At 52.7% G+C, this 16,858-nt stretch overlaps 1 protein-coding gene across 3 annotated transcripts in view; it reads left to right on the top strand.

Moving 5' to 3' along the window:
- The window catches only part of MAN1C1 (mannosidase alpha class 1C member 1), a 132,696-nt gene extending 129,169 nt beyond the window's left edge, over window positions 1–3,527 (top strand). For 2 of the 3 annotated variants that reach the window (XM_022551947.2, XM_022551949.2), the window contains 3 exons: window positions 346–518; window positions 1,666–1,781; window positions 2,909–3,527. In XM_022551947.2, the coding sequence (XP_022407655.2) occupies window positions 346–518; window positions 1,666–1,781; window positions 2,909–3,329 (710 nt within the window). In that variant the 3' untranslated portion in view covers window positions 3,330–3,527. Of the gene's footprint in view, window positions 1–345; window positions 519–1,665; window positions 1,782–2,758 lie in introns of all 3 variants that reach the window. The other variant, XM_022551948.2, reaches the window with a different exon arrangement.
- Window positions 3,528–16,858: the final 13,331 nt, after the last annotated feature.

Raw genomic sequence — 16,858 nt, 5'->3', positions numbered from 1 at the left:
TCCTGTAGACAGGAGGCTTTCACTTTGTTTAACCCACTGTTCCCCAAATGTGCTTAAAACTACAGCCCCTTTTTGGCTGAGCACTGGTTAACATCCTGCAGGGCTAATGTCTCACCCAAACTTTTGTCTCCCCGGACTGCTGGGAAGTTCATTTGGATTCTCAGGGTCTAAACTGCAGACGTTTCGAGGCCTAAGGGCGTTGCTTTGGCCAGCCCATGCCAGCCCATCACCAGCTGGCCCCGGCCAGGGCTACCACGCCACTTCCGTCTCTCCTGGGGCACTGCGATCCTGAAGAGCAGGAGGTGGGAGGTCTGACCCAGGCCCCCTGGTTGGTCATTCTTGCAGATACCAAACTGGGGCCCGAAGCCTTCTGGTTTAACTCAGGCAGAGAGGCCGTGGCCACGCAGACGAGCGAGAGCTACTACATCCTGCGGCCCGAGGTGGTGGAGAGTTACATGTACCTGTGGCGGCAGACCCACGACCCCATCTACAGGGAGTGGGGCTGGGAAGTGGTGATGGTGAGTGGCGGGGCACAGGGGGAGTGTGGTGAACTGGTGGCAGGTGCCCTTGAGAATTCACAGTCAGGGTCCAAACCCAAGAGGAAGGGCAAGCCAGGCTGGCATCTAGCTAAAGTTGAGAGTGCAAAGGGTCAAGGTTTGGTTGCAGAGCCAAGAGTCCCCAGCCGGCCAGGAGCAGGCCAGGAACTCGTGAAGAGTGTTCTGAGTGCCCAATAATGTCAGCAAACTGAGCGGGGCGGACGCAGGGCAGCAGTCAGAGGTGGCCCAGCACACGCGTGGTCACAGCTCTCCGACGCTGAAGCCTGGACAGGTGACTTCGGATTTCTCCTCTCAAACAGGAACGGGCTGCCAGCTCACCTCCCTCCTCTCCCCGAAGCTAGCCCAGCCCTGGGCAGCCCCCTCTCTGGGCTCTGCTCCCCCAATCCCCTTCCTTCTTTGGGGCAGGTATCAAAGGCAGGGGTGGGGATTCCAGAAGGTTCTTGGATGGATGCCAAGCTTTCTCTGCTGTTCTCCCCCAGGCCCACTGCTCTCGGAGGCACAGACTTGGTGGGGAGAGCCACACTCCCAGAGCACGTGCTCAGCTGGGGCGTGGGCCCTGCTCAGGCTCCCTGACATGCTTCATTGGCCAGAATCCCTCTGCTTTCCTGAAGACCCTGGTTCTTGACCTTTGAAAGCCAAGTGTTTTGTGCTCCTCGGCCCCACCCACAGACCCTCAGTGGGTACAACTTGCATTTCTGTACAAAAGGCAGGCACAGCCTCTGGCCCAGGGCCTACATCTCTACAGGGAATCCCTGGGGCGTGCCAAGTCCAGTCCCCAAATCCCAGCCCGCAAACATCACCAGCCCCTTCCCTGACCTCTGTCCACCACTGTGGGTGAGTCTGTCAGGTCAGTCTAGTTCCCCGAGAGGCAGAGAAGCTTCCTCTAAGTTCACACCAGGTGAAGCGCTCAGGCCGGGCAGGGACTAAGTTCTCTGCGTGGGCCCAGGGAGCGTGGTGACAGCAGGAATTCGGCCTGCTGCCCCCACCAACGCTGGGGTCCCCAGCCAAGGGGTGGGAGGGCCTGCCTGTTCGAGAGCTGGGCAGGCGTGAATCTTGCGGGGGGGGGCCTCTCCTCTCCCCACACCATGGCTGCCTTCCTTTCCTTCAGGCCCTGGAGAAATACTGTCGGACGGAAGCCGGGTTCTCTGGGATCCAAGACGTATACAGTAAGGTTCCCGACCACGACAACAAGCAGCAGACTTTCTTTCTAGCGGAGACACTAAAGTGAGTCGGGGGTCGGCTGGTGTTCTTCCCAGAGGGCAACTCGGGCTTTTCTTAGGGAAGGGGGAGGGGGCAGAGGGGAGGGGCAGGGGGCAGCAGTCCCTTCCTTCACCATCAGTCAAGTTCTGCTGTCCCAGGAGGGGGGCCCAAGAGGGATGGAGGCTTGGGATCCAGGGGCGGGCCTTGGGCCAGGCCAGTTTCTCCCCGCAGAGTGAGGCTGGGCTGGACTCCACCCCCCTAAGCATTAGCCATGTGAGAAGTTAACTTCTTTAACCTGTCTCCTCAAGTTACTTAAGTCCTCTGAAACTGTGCCCTTCTGTAAAATGGGCAGAGTAATAACCATGATGGTGTCAAGCCCGGTCACTGCTGCAGTTGAGCTGCTGTGCTGTTCCCCTCCTTTCTTGGGGTGAAAGTTGGCCTCCTCGTTTCCTCGCTGTTCCCTAAAGCAGTCCCCTTGTGCTTTAGCTCTTTAGGATGGATTGGATGGTCTGTTCCTTCCATTAAAAACCCCCATGGCTTGGAAACCTGCAGTTCTGGAGTCACGACTCCCTGTGCGTTTTAGCCCCCGGACATCTACTTGAATATCGAGTCTCCTGGTACATAAGGAAGCAGGCCGAGTCCTGGGGTAGCCCTCAGGCCTCCCTGCAAAAAAAAAAGAGAGAATCTAGGCCACACAGGGTCCTAAGAGGGCCAGGTGGGGAAAGCACCTGAGGGAAGCTGGTTGAGGGGGAGGTACAGAGCGGGGGCTGGGGCAGAGCCAGGATGAACCGGTTCTGTCTGACCTAAAGCTCAGTGCTCCCCTCGGCGTCCACAGCTCCTTCCTGGGGACGAGCCCTCCGGGCAGATTTGGGGTCTCCGACCTGCCTGCGCCCTTGGGCACAGACCAGTCACAGAGGCCCCTGCGATTCCTTCCCAGTGGGTGGCCCCTTCCCCAGAGCGCTGACAGGCTGTGTCTTGCTCCCCTCCCTGCCGGGGCATAGGTATCTCTATCTTCTGTTCTCTGAAGATGACATGCTCTCGCTGGAAGACTGGGTGTTCAACACGGAGGCCCACCCGCTCCCCGTGAGCCACCCGGACAGCTCTGGCAGGGGCGGGGCCTGACTCCCACCACCCGTCGCCTTGTGCTCCAGGACCACCTTTACGGGATCTGGGGCTGTTCTCAAACGGATTGGAGATGTGGGCCCCTGCCTGGCGGACCCGGCAGATGTGTTGGACGAGCAACTTCTTTTCCTCTGTGAGGAGACAGGACTCGGAGACACAGCGATGTCACACCAGGCCCAGACGTTCCTTTCCACGGAGAATGTCTATGAAACCTGCTCACTTGCCATTCCAGGGCCAAAGCACCGGAGGTTTGCCTTGCAGCCTCGTGGATTTGATTCACTTCCTTTCGTTTTGGAGGTTTTTTGGTTTTTGCTTGATTTTGCCTTTTCTCTACAGTTGTGTTTTCTCACAGATTTTAAATATAGTTTTCAAAATCATGTGCTTTCAGAAATGGTGTCCTCCAATAAACTAAACCTTAAAGTGTTTGCACACACACACACAAAACCTTGACCCCATTTTCTATATTTTGAATTCCTTTTGCCCAACGTTTACTATATGTTCAATTATGTGTCATTTACCTTATAATTTGAGGAGGGGCTCCCCTTTGATTTGGGCCTAAGTGTTACGAATCACTAGTGCTGTTTTCAGTATTGTAATGGAAAATTCTGTAAAGTTACAATAAAGGAGTTTATTGAATAAGAAATACAATTGGGTTCATCGCACATCAGTGACTCCTGGGGAGGCCACTGCAATGCTATCATCAGAAGGAATGATCAACCAGCAGTTGATTTAAGGTATAAAGATGCCAACTTCTATTACCTTCCCTTGAATTGGTCCTAATATATTCAGGAAGGGTGAGGGCAACCCTTTAAATGAAGCTGGATATTTATACTTACATCAAGCCTTGGGAGAGGCCCAGAGAGGAGCAGCAACTTGCCTGAGGTCCCACAGCCAGTAAAGGCAGAGGTGAAACCCCTAGGGTTTGCTCACCACCCCAGTCCAGGGTTCATCTATTCCATCATTCAGCAGATACTTGGTGAGTGCCTGCAGGGGACCAGACGTGGGGACACAGCTGTGGGTGGGACAGTCATAAGCCCCGCCCTCAGGGAGCATATAGCCAAGCAGGGACACACAGACCATGAAGGAGAATGACTGCAAGTTACGTGAAGTGCTCCAAAGGAGACAAGCAGGCTGAGGCACTAATGTCTGGACCTGCCTTAGAGGGTCAAGGAGAGCCTCTCTGAGCAGATGACCTTCAAGCTGAGAGCTGGAAGGTAAGACTATCCCACAGATCCACTCTCCTCCTGACCGTCACCCCCGGGAGGAGGCCGTTCTGCAGGGCAAGGAGGTCAGGCCCCAACACTGAGGAGAGAGCTTCCCCTCCCTCACCCTCACCCCTTTGCAGCGTGTCCACACAGCTGACTTCACAGGATAATACCGAGTCCTTCCCCAGGCTCAGCCACTTCATTTTGGCTGTTAGTGAACTTGAGTAGCCCCTGGGGTGTTGGGGCCCTGGGCCAGGTGACCTGGCTTTAAACCCTCACTGTGGGAACCTGGGCAGGTCACCTGTCTCCCTGAGCTGCTCTTTTCCATCAGGCAGAGAGCAGACCCTCCACCTCACAAGGTTCTCCTAAGTGGGATGCTGCTGGTGCCCTGGAGCTGTGGGAAGTGCTGCTTCCTTGTTCTGGAGACTCAGATGCTTCCGGCATGTTCTTAAGCAGTAGTTAGAGCTACAGGGAAGCTGTGGCTATAGCAGGAGCCCGGGCATTTGGTAAATAAGTTGCTGCCTGAACCCAGAAAACCACTTCACTCTTGACAGGCACCAAGATAGCATGGCTCCAGTGACCTGCTAGGGCCCATTTTTTAAAAAGCAAAACACAAAATTGATTACACAGGTATTATAGAAAGGTTAGAAAGCTTATCTTTATGATAAGCTGAAAGAAAAATCATTCACCTTCCTACCCTCCAGAATAAATACTGTTACATTTTCTTCTAGATATTTCTCTATGAAGGTACAGAGTGTATTCTGCAAACATGGTGTCAACTGTGACATCCTGTTTTGTTATAATCTGCTCTGCACCAAATGCTATATTATGAACATCTTTCCACGTCAACATACATTTATCTCATTGCTGTACCTGGTTGTGTAGTGTTCCATCATGGGCTGTATCACACTTTCTGGATCTGAGCCCCAATTGTTGGGCATTTGGGTTTGTGTCAGTTTAGATTTTTAGCTACAAATAATAGAAACCAACTCTAACTTAAGCAAAAAAAAAGAATTAAAATGCCTTGGAGTGGCTCATGGAATCTCAGGAGAGTGAACAGCCAGACATCAAGAAGGACTAGGCAGGGCTTCCCTGGTGGCGCAGTGGTTGAGAGTCCGCCTGCCGATGCAGGGGACACGGGTTCGTGCCCCGGTCCAGGAAGATCCCACATGCTGCAGAGCGGCTGGGCCCGTGAGCCATGGCCGCTGAGCCTGCGCATCCGGAGCCTGTGCTCCTCAATGGGAGAGGCCACAACAGTGAGGGCCCACGTACCACAAAAAAAAAAACCAAAAAGAAAACAAACAAACAAAAAAAACAAAGAAGGATGAGGAAGAGGATTTGATTTGGCCATGGATCCAGTTTGCAAGAACCAGGAGGCAGCCTCCCCAGGCACCACCACCAGGACGGGTGAATCCAGATGTTCGCTCCAGATGCTACTGTGTCTCTTTTCAAGGACCTGAGCTTCCAAATGGTCTGGTCTGAGTCACGTGCCTCCAGCCAAAGGGAGGGCAAGGCATCTTGACTGACAGGCCCACCGAGACCCCATGTAATGGGCAAAATGCTGTTCCCTGGAGAAAAAAATGAGGCTTGCTACCAAAATAACAGACCTGCCTGCTGGCAGAGCAAAAACAGCAGGACTGTCCTCAGGCGTGACTTTAATTTTTTTCAGCATTATAAGAGAGCTATGAAGGCATACTGGACCCGTTCCATTTTCCCCGGTCCAAATCCTTGGAGTCAGTCCCTGGAATGTCTCTCCAGGGCAGAGCCACTTAGCAGTTCCCCAAGACCCCAGGTTTCCCCGCTGGGCCTGTGTCGCTGTCCCCGCTCCTCCCCACGGCATTCTTGTCTTCTGCGTTATAGCTGGGAGCAAGCTGTAAAAATGAATATTTTAAAATTCATCCTCCAGGAAAGCCCTTGCAGGTGGAGAAATATCATGCTTTGGGCAACTTAACTCCATTCCGGGGATAAAAATAAGTAAGACCCAAGGCAGACTGAGAGGAGAGAGGAATTAAGGGATGAGTCATCCTCACTGAAGGAGGCATCGAAGCTCAGGAACCACTCCCAAAGCAGACCCCTCCATCCCCAGCTGGGGGGGGGCGGCCAGCGTGCTGCCAGAGCCTCAAGCCTCGTGTTTGCCTTTGCTGCAGATGGAACCTTTTTCACCTGTTTTCTTCATGGATGGGCTTGATGCTGGTTCCTTCCCAGAAAGCTTCACTAGCACCTGGTTTTAGGCACTGGGGCGTGCGGGGCATCACGTCCCTGGGAAGGGGGGACACAGCCCTTTGCAAGACGCCTCCCTTTAAGGGACTGTATGTTTGTTCAGACTGGCTTTATACACTGCATTGTGTCTTTGGCAATTTGCAAAGTTCAAAAGCCAAACGCGTTGGTAAGAAAGGCAAAAATAGAAAATCTGTTTTAAAGGCAGCATCCCTGAGATCCAGGGTGTGAGTCTTAGTTCTGTTCTCTTTACTTTGGAGAGGTGACCCCATCATGGTTTAAGAAGGTGCTAGCTGTAGGGAATGGGCCAGCTCCTCCACAGAGAGCTAACCTTGGAAGTATGCTGATGGACCACGTGGCGCAGAGATGCTCAGCCCTCTGTGACTCATGCTTAATCACACGCTAGTGGGGGGACAGGTTGCAGATGCTCTTTTTTGTATCTAAAAATATCTGATTGGTTTCCTATATTTGGGACAATATTTTGATCCCACTCAGCCTGTCTCTTAAGTCAGAGCTTCTCAAATTTGAATGTGCACCTGAATCACCTGGGGGTCTTATTAAAATGCAGGTTCTTATTCAGTGGGTCTGGCATGGAGTGTTTCTAACAAGCTCCCAGGAGATGCTGCTGCTGCCGGTCCTTGAACCACACTTTGAGTAGCACGGCCTCAATGAATGGCCACTCCTTTAGTTTCTGCCCTTTAAGTGCATCCCTGGAGTTGTAGCTTCTCCAGAAAAAAGTAGAAGGGCTTGGGTGCTGGGATGGCATCTATCGGCACCTTGGCTACAGAGGGACCTACCTCAGAACAGGCGTCTATCACCTACGCCAGTGGTTCCCGCTCCTCCAGGACAGTCAAGATAAGACAGGGGCAGGCTCACTGGGGGCTTAGAGCAATGCTGCCCAGTAGAACGTTCTGTGATGATGGAAATGTTCAAAAGGGTGAATATTTGAACTGCTGTCCAAAAGGGTGGCCACATGTGGATACTGAGCACTTAAAATGTGGCAAATGCAATTGAAGTACTAAATTTTTAATTTTATTTCATTTTAATTAAATTTAAATAGCCACGTGTGTGGTTACCGGCCGCCATTTGGACAGTGCAGCCTTAGAGCTCAGAGAGCCAGTCCTCTGCTCGCTGACTCCCTGCCCCACTGGAGCCTCCACCACCTGCATCGTTACAGAAAGAATCTTAGCACAAAACATATTGTTTGGGGGCTTCTCTGGTGGCGCAGTGGTTGGGAGTCTGCCTGCTGATGCAGGGGGCTTGGGTTCGTGCCCCGGTCCGGGAGAATTCCGCATGCCACGGAGCAGCTGGGCCTGTGAGCCACGGCTACTGGGCCTGCATGTCCAGAGCCTGTGCTCCGCAACGGGAGAGGCCGCGGCAGTGGGAGGCCCGCGTATCGCAAAAAAAAAAAACAAACAGAAAAAACACATATTGTTTGGGGACCGGACGATTCCCTTGAACATACGTGGTTATTTTTATATGCATTCCAGCCTCTGTTTTCTGCAAAAGCCCCTGGTTTTTGCTTTGTTTGGTGTTTTTTCTCACTGTTTATCTGCAGGTTGGTGTGCATTCAGTCAGGCTGACGATAAGAAAGGCGGAAGGGCAGGCCAGGAGAGGAGGAACACAGGCCAAAACCGAATGGACCTGGGTTCAGCTCCACCCTGCCCTTTCTCTGGGCTGTGTGACCTTGGGCAAGCCCCTTAACTTCCCTGAGCCTCTGCTTTTCCATCTGTGGAAAGGGAGGGTGGTTTCAAGGGTGAATTGAGCTCCTTAGTGTAGGAACTCAATACATATAGCGATGATTGTTATCGTTATTATGTGAACCCTCTTCTTAAACTATAAACCGTGCGTAAATGTGAGGCAAAACACTGCTGTCAAAAATTATTATTATTTTTTTAACAAAATGCTATGAAACTTGGAGGAAACCGCATCAACCAGGCCCAAGAGACAGACCAAACTCTCAAAGCAATAAATCTGAACATTTTCTGTTTTTCGCATAGAACAAGCACATTGCCGTTAGCCCTGAATCTGGAAAATAGGGAAATTGGGATGAAGATTTATAGGCTGTCCAAGGGCTTCCAGGGGCAGCCTGCTTGTGAAGGATGCTCAGGCGGGGGTGGAGGGCTGGAGAAGATGCTGAGAGCTTGCCCAGGACGCTGGCAGAGTGGGGTCTCTGCTTTGGAGGGTGTTTGAGGTCCTTTCCATCTTTCCTCTTCATGGAGACCCTGAATCCTTCCTACAACTTTGGAAGGGAGGCGAGGCCTGCAGCTGTTTACGGAGGAGGAAGCTGATTTGATTAGTCCACGTCTCGTCCCATGGAGAGAGTGGGGAGACAGGCCAGAGCGCTTATCACCCTCCACGTGGGGACGTCCCCAATCTGGGGGCGGAGATGAGAGCATGCCGAGTAGAGGGAAAGGTTTCACACACACACACACACACACTCACATACACACATACGTACGCATGCATTCGCATGCACACACATACACACTCGCACACATGTACACCCTCACATGCACACACCCACTCACACATATACACATGCACAAACACCCAATCACACCCACTTACGTGCACACACATACACACACACACACAGACACCCCTTGACTTCCCTCTCCTAAGCCTTAGGATTTATTGGCCAACCTGGCAGTCATCAGGGGTTGGCTGTCTCCCGGTGGGGGGTGTGTTTGTGGGGAGATGACCCAGATAGTCCCAGCTCCATCAGGAGCCCCTCACCGCCAGTCCCCTGAGACCTGGAAGGTGGGGGGGGGTGCGGATTCTGCGCTGGCCCACAGAATGATTCATAACTGGACAGTCATTAGATCCGTGGCTCCCAGAGTGTGGAACTGGGTCGCAGCACCAGCAGCACCTGGCAGCTTGTTAGAAATGCACATTCTCAGGCCCCGCCCCAGACCCACTGAATCAGCAGCTCTGGGGGCGCCCAGCAGCCTGTTTGTAATAAGCCCTCTGGTGACTCTCACTCAGGCAGAGGTGGGAGAACCGATGCTGGCTGACCTCCAAGGCCACCCGACACCCCAGAGCAAAACGTATGCCTGGTCAGTCTCCATCCCATATCACTCCTGCCTCAATTCTGCATGTGTGGCTTATCAGAGGTTCTGCCATAAACCAAAGAAGAAGAAGAAGACTGCCCCCTCTTGGAACAACAGGAACACCCTCCGATCACTTAATTCTCTCCTCAAAATATAAATAAAATAAAATTCACAATGAAATCTCTTTGTCACAGAAACTGAAACCCAAGGAAATTGAAGTCCAGACACCTCCTTCTCCAAGTTTTATGCTGCACAGTCTTGACCAGAATAAAAATTCTGCTCAGTTTTTTTCCTTAGATGTCAGGCCCTCTCAGATGTTGGGGTTCCTACAGCTGCAGCTGAAGAACCATCTCCTACATCACTGGGGGTGGCCCTGTCACCTCCTCCAATGTTGAATTAACCTGACCCTGAGTTTCTGGAGCATCTTGCTTTTCTGGGGTCAGACTCAGTAGGACGTGAAGAATCCCAGCAACAGCCAGAGGTTAGAATCTACAAGCAAACTCCTCTTTCTCTGGCTGTCATCCCTGCAAAATGATGCTCCAGAGCCCTGCTAATCCAGACCCATGATGCCCTCATCATGCAGGGGCTGGAACAGTGACAGAGAATCCCAGGTGGAGAAAAGCCTCAGTCCTTCCAGGGGCCAGGTGGTGTAGCATCGAGGGCCACTTCCTCTAACCTGGAGGAGAAACCCTGTACATGCTTGGCCTCCTCCCAAGGACGGAGGCATTAGGGATACTTCCATCTTCTGAAATTCTTTAGAGAATTTCAACTGTGGCAGTCCTAGGCCTTAGGACCTGCCTGGGACCCTCTCCAGGCACGACTCTGCATATTTTTAATGACTAGGTACCTTTGCTCCTGGTTGCTGGCGCCCACTGCTGATTGGAGTGTGGGCCCTGCCCAGGTCACATTCTCCACCCCTCCTATGTGCAGGAGACCCCACATTTGTAACAGGTCCATTCCCTACCAGGCCATCTGTGCTTTTCTCTCTGCATTTCTCTATCCAGTAAGTTCTTAAGGTTGGGTTATGGGGCTCATTGCTGCTGCCCTGGGCACTGTTCTGGAATCCTCCAGGCTTTGTAATTCAACAAATAACCGTTAACCATCTCTGCTGCGCAATGAGCAAGGTGCTAAAACTGCAGCTGAGAACAAGACAGACAAGGTGGCTCTTCCCACGGGGCTTCCAGGCTAGTGGCCGACATGTAAACATATCTGTAAGGTGAGTGCAGGCGGAGGCCACAGACAGGGGACATGTGAGAGTAACGGGGTGGGGACAGAGATGGGGAGGTCAGGGGAGCTGACACGTGTGACAGAGCATCCCAGGCAGAGGGAACAGCGAGTGCAAAGGCTCAGGGGTGGGAAGTTCTAGTGTGTCTGAGGAGCGGGAAGCTAGCAAGCCAGGGGGAGGCGCTGTCCTACCGGCTGGAAGAGGTCGGACAGACGGGGCTCCACCCTGCAGGCCTCTAGAACTGGGCGGAGTTTGATTTTAACCTAACAGCAGCAAGAAGCTAGGAAGGGTTTGAAGCTGGGGCGTGAGATGACCTACTTTCCATTTTGAAAGTTTCCTCTCACTTCTGAGTGGAGAGGCCTAAGAATTCTTTTTTTCCCCTTACATCTGTCTCAGTGGAAAACCATTCTTGGGTTCCTAAGCAGAAGCTTCTGGAACCAGTGCCCCCAGGAGCGCAGAGAGAGGCGAGTGCCCTCTGCCATGTGTTCCTGCGGCCCGTCCTCAGCCTCTGGACTCTTCCGATCTCGGGCCTGGGAGACTTCAAGCCACCAGAGCTGTCCTTTGACCTTCGTTCCTGCAGCTTCCACTCCACTCTGCTCCCCCCCCCACCCCCACCCCCCCCACCCCAACTCCTTTCAAGGAAGCTCAGCTGTGTTTTTTAAAAATAGAAGCCTCTTACTAAGATGGCTCTCCTCCTTCCCTTGTACAAGCGGAACCAAGGCTGTTTGTGGGGTCCAGGGCCTTCCTCTCTTTTCTCTTTGGAACCTTCTGAGTTTGTGGCAGGTACGAAGTCAAGTTGGGCTCTGGGTCTCAAACACAATACTTTGTCCGCCTTCACCCCCTCCCCGTGGGGAATGCCGGCCAGGAGATGGCCTGCCATGGGTGTCCCCCACAGGCCTGGATTCCACCCACCTGCCCACGCCATCCCCCCACCCAGCTCTGCCTTGGAGTCCTCCCAGCACTTCCCGGAGGGTCCTGACTCCGCACATTTCCAGGGCTTTCCCTCTGCCACATGGCTGCCCACCTACAATCACCATGTGGCCTCCACACCTTCTCTGCCCAGCGCTCACCTGCTGGCCAAGGGGTCCACCCTGACTGCTGCCGCCCACCGTGGCTTTAAGGGCCCCCAGAGGGGTGCCCTGCCCCTGGCTCTCCGGGGAACATCTGACAGTGCTCTCTGAGATCCTGCCTCTGTCTCTGTTAAATCTCTCCAGGATCCCTCCCATTGAGGAACACTTCCAGTGCCTCCAACCCCTTGCTCCCATCTTGAGAGACTGGCAGCCCCCTCTTCCCTTTTCATCTTTGTCTCTGCGCTCACCCTGCCCTTAAGGAAATCTCTCCCTTGCTCCACCTCAATCACCATGTCTTCCTTCATTTTACTTTCATTTTTCTGCTTCAAATCAGTCCTGTTTCTCCTTGAGTTTTTAAATGAAACTTTTTAAAAAAAAACTTTTTTGGGGAGGGGTGGTAACTTATTATTTTTTATTTAGCCCCCCCAAACTGAAAATAGAGTGAAAAACAGTTGAAAATTGAAAATTGCCTAATGTCACAGGAATGTTTACTAAAAAAAAAATAATGAAACCTTTTCGATTGAGGTTTAATGTAATCCAGTAACACGTGTAAAGGACAGTAATTTTAAATTCACAGCTCAGGAAATGTTGACCCGTGTACAGCCCTTATGACCACCTCCCCCATCGAGACAGAACATTCCCAGCCCCCGGAAAACCCCCTCCTGCTGCTTCCTGTCAATACCTGCCATCCCCAGAGTGAATTCTATGCTGACCTCGTCCACCGCTAATTTCAGCACAAAATCTTTTAATTCCCTTCTTGGTCTTTGAATTATAAAAATTCCACTGAGTTTTCCTCTGTCTCAATTTGTAAGAGACAATGTATAACGATTTATCTCCTATATAATAAGGGCCCTCATACTTTTTGTCTGGCCATCATAAAGCCCTTTTCTATCCTTTGTGGTTAAAACCTCTGAAGTACACAACTAAGATCAGAGCTTATGAAATAAAGCATCCTGGAGGCACCTAACATATGTCCGTCCCTTGTAGGGCGGCCGGCTCATCCCAGCTGGCCTGGGACTTTGCAGCTGTTCATAGTGAGTGACCCTCAGTCCTGGGCAAACTGGGAGGTTGACCCCAACCCCTAGTTCTCTCCGTGGCCACAGTTCAAAACAGACACGAGGAGCCGAGCGTGGGGCTGTTAACGCCATCTTCCTGTACCTGACACTGTTGAAAGGCCCCCAAATGTCAGATTCATTTTCTGTAGCTTGTGTGGAACTTGGCTGTCTTTGCATTTGAAACTCTCAGCTTCCAGTCCTGAATGAGCAACAGGATCGCGGGGAGGGTGGTTTTATAAAAAGGAAAAATTCTTCCGGATTTGGCATTCAATGCTTAGCACTCCAAAAATCCCAGAGAGGAAAACTCAGCTAGTGCTCGCTGAGCCCGGTGATTCTCAACCCTGACTGTGCCTCAGAATCGCTGGTGCGCTTGGGAAAACGCTCCAAACCAACTGGGGTGGGGGTCGGGCTGGGCTCTGGTCTCTATTCAAAGGCCCCAGGCGATGCTGGTGGCAGCCAGGCTAGTGATGCTGAGAATAAAGCAGTGCATGTGGGCAGAGTCCCAGGGGCCGTCCTGACCCCAGGAAATCTCTCTCTGCCTGGACAGCATGAGAGTCTAGCCAAAGGCTGTCGTGACCCCTACAATCAATCTATTTTCTGGCTAATCACAGCCCCGCGCCTGTGAGTCCAGCCAAAGCCACTCAGCATTCCAAGGCTCGGCCACATTTGTGGCCACATACAGCTGCTGTGGCCACACAGGCCAAAGGCCTCTTCTCTCTCCTTTGAGATCTCATTGAATCTGGTGGCTTTAGATGTCATCCAGAGGCTGGGGACTCCCAAGTCTCTAGCGCAGGCATTGCCCCCCTGCAGCTCCAGACTCCCACACACTGCCTCCCTGACAGCTTCATGCTTTGCTCCACACGGGCAGCTCAGGCATCTCCACGCTGCAGCCCCGACCCAGCTCCCCCCAGCCCGGGCCTCTCAGGCTTCCCCGCCTCGGGAATGGCACCACCGTCTACCCGAGCTCAAGCCCAAACCAATGCTTGTCTTTGCTCTCACCACGCTCCTCTGACCCATCAGCAAGCCCTGTCTCTCATCAGCCACCACGTCGTTGGCCGCATCCTCCCACCTCTCTCCAGGAGCCCAGGCCCTGACATCTAAGGGCTGGGAGCTGAACGAGCCTCCTGTCTCCCTCTTTCCACTCTTGCTCCCCTCAGTCTATCCTTTACCCAGAAACCAGAATGGTCTTTTTAAAAATGCTTTACCGGGGACTTCCCTGGTGGCGCAGTGGCTAAGAATCCGCCTGCCAATGCAGGGGACAGGGGTTCAAGCCCTGGTCCGGGAAGATCCCACATGCCGCAGAGCAACTAAGCCCGTGTGCCACAACTACTGAGCCCGCGCACCACAACTACTGAAGCCCATGTGCCTAGAGCCCATGCTCCACAACAAGAGAAGCCACCGCAGTGAGAAGCGCGGGCACCGCAACAAAGAGTAGCCCCCACGCGCTGCAACTAGAGAAAGCCCACACGCAGCAACGAAGACCCTACGCAGCCAAAAATAAATAAATTAAATAAATAAAATTTTTTAAATGCTCTATTGGTTTATAATTTATATGCCATAAAATTCACCCATTTAGAGCAGACAATTCATATTTTTTAGTATATTCACGGAGTTGTACAACCATCACCATAATCTAATTTTAGAACATTTCATACCCCCGAAAGAAGCCTTGTAGCCCTCAGCCGACACTCCCTGTCCTCCCTCCTCCCCTTCCCCACTCCAGCCCCAGGCAACCACTAATGTACTTTCTGTCTTTGTAGATCTACCCATTCTGGACATTTCACATGAATGGAATCATACAGTATGTGGTCTCTGTGTCTGGCTTCTTTCATTCAGCTCTTTCATTCAGTATAATGTTTTTGAGGTTTGTTCACACTGTAACACACATCAGCACTTCAATTCTTTTAATTCCACCCATTGTACGGCGATACCACATTTTGTTTATCCACTCATGAATCGAAATCTGGGTTGTTTCTCTTTTTTGGCTACTAAAAAGGTCTTTTTAAAAACAAATCACATGTCACTCCCCTGCTTAAAACCTTATGATGGTCTCCCATTATATCTAAGTGAAACTTGTTGCCATGGCCTGCAAGCTCCCTGATGACATGGCCCCAGCCTCTGTCACCAAGCTTTTCTCCTGTCACTCTCCCAATAACTCACTCTGCCTTCTTCATGTTTCTTGAACACACCAAGCTTGTTTCTACCCCTGGGCTTTTGCCCAGAAGAGGAAGGGGCATCCCAGGCAGGAAGAGGAAACTTGTTTCTTCTTCCCTCTGCCTGGGATGCCCTTTCCTCCATTCTCCACAGAGCTGTGGCCTCTTCTTTTCACTCAGGTCGCAATGTAAGTGTTACCTCCTAGCTGAAGTCACCTACCCCCACCTGTGTCACTCTGTAGCACCTTGTTTTACCCCTTCGTGCTCACCATTATCCGAAATTATCTTCTCTGTGTGTTCATCACCTCGCTCCTCCTACTAGAATATTTAGCTCCCAGGGAGGAAGTACCCTGTCTGTCTTCTTCGTTACTGGGCTCCTGGGACGTAGCATAGCTGCCGGCACAGAGTAGATACTGAGTGTGTTGAGAGGCCCATGGGGTCCAGACAGGTAAAGCCACTCCTGCAATGGCACCAGAAGCCTCAGTTTTCCCAAGTGACACTTTGCTCCCATTTGGAATGCCGGTCCTATTACTGACTGCCAAGATGTTACTGCTGGGTCTGAGGCGAATCACCCCTCTGACTCTCCAAGGTCTCAGACGATAGGGGAGAAACACAGAGCCACATGGCTCTTGCTACCCCCCAACCTCACTCCCACCCCCACCGGTTTATTATCTCAGTAGAGCTAGTGTAGAAAATCCTAATTTCGTCTTACTGCCTGGAGGGTGGCAGAGCCTCCTGCCGGAGAGAGACTCGTTCCTGGCGAGCTAACCCTGGGAGACAGGAAGCAGAAAAAAAGAGGATGCTTCCAAAAGGCAGGCGGGTGTGGTTGTGTGTGTGAGAGAGAAAGAACCACGGCCAGGGCTTGAGGCAGTGACCCTGCCACCAAGGCTACAGCAAGGCCCGGCCCTCCCTCCTCTTCCTGTGGGCGGGTGGAGTTTGGGGAGTATTTACACCGACCCCCCGGCTCGAGGCGGAACTCCTGTGCCTCGAGGCAGAAGCAGGGACACCGTGGGCAGGGAGCCGCCCTCAGCAGTCTGAAGGTGCCTGGAGGTGCAACGTTCCACTTCTGGTGGAACCACTTCTGGTGACTGCATTGTCTCCAGGATGAAGCCCAAAATTTCCACACGCTGGGTGGAGCCCAGCCTGTCTTTCCTGCATCCTCTCCCTTCACACCACCCTCAGTCCCTCTGCCCAGAACCACTGGACTGCGTCCTCACAATCCCATGGACGTGCCCCAGGCCTTTGCCTCTGTTCTTCCAGTCCCTGGAATGCTCTTCCCAGGGCTCCGGCTGGTGACCTCCTGAACTCAGGCCCGCCTGGACTTCAACTCCGTGAAGCCTCTCCTGACCCCTGCCGACAGTCAGGGGGACCCTCCCCTGCGTACATCCCTCTTGCCGAGCACTCACCTCCAGGGAGTCAGCGTATCCCTGGAGGATACTTGTCTAGAAGACCAGACTCCACTTTCCTCTCCGACGGATCCCCAATGCCAGAACAGAGCACAGAAAACCCTCAATAACTATGTGTTGAATGGGTGAATGAGTGATGCCCCTGCTAACCGGTGAGCTCCTCAAGGACATGGCCAATGTGCCACTTACCTTGGTGCAGTTTCCAATTGCTGCTACTACCAAATACCACCCTTGCCCTCTCAGGGGCCAGAGACAAGGTGCCAAAGAGCTCCTGTAGGGCGCTGGCCACAACTGCCCCGCTGGCCCAGTCTTTCAAGGCTCTGTCCTGCTGTGCCCTGGCCCTTGGTTTGGAGGCAAGCCCTCCTGGGAACAGAAGGACACCCAGCCCTGCTCCAGCGCCAAGGCCCAGAGCTGACGTCTCCCCAGAGCTGGGTCCCAAGATTGACCCTTTTCCCAGAGGCTCACTGACCTGATTCAAATCCTGCAAGCCCACCCCTCCCCTCCAGAAACCCCTTGAGCTTTGAGGCACACGCCCCTCCCAGTCTCAGCCACATCTCTCCAGCCCTGGGCCACTGAGACCAGTGGGGTGTCTGTG

The sequence above is a fragment of the Delphinapterus leucas genome, chromosome 1 (assembly GCF_059928025.1).
Source record: "Delphinapterus leucas isolate spDelLeu-1000000601 "Yukka" chromosome 1, BTC_Dleu_Yukka2, whole genome shotgun sequence".
Classification (NCBI taxonomy): domain Eukaryota; kingdom Metazoa; phylum Chordata; class Mammalia; order Artiodactyla; family Monodontidae; genus Delphinapterus; species Delphinapterus leucas.
This window is presented reverse-complemented; position numbering and strand designations above follow the sequence as displayed.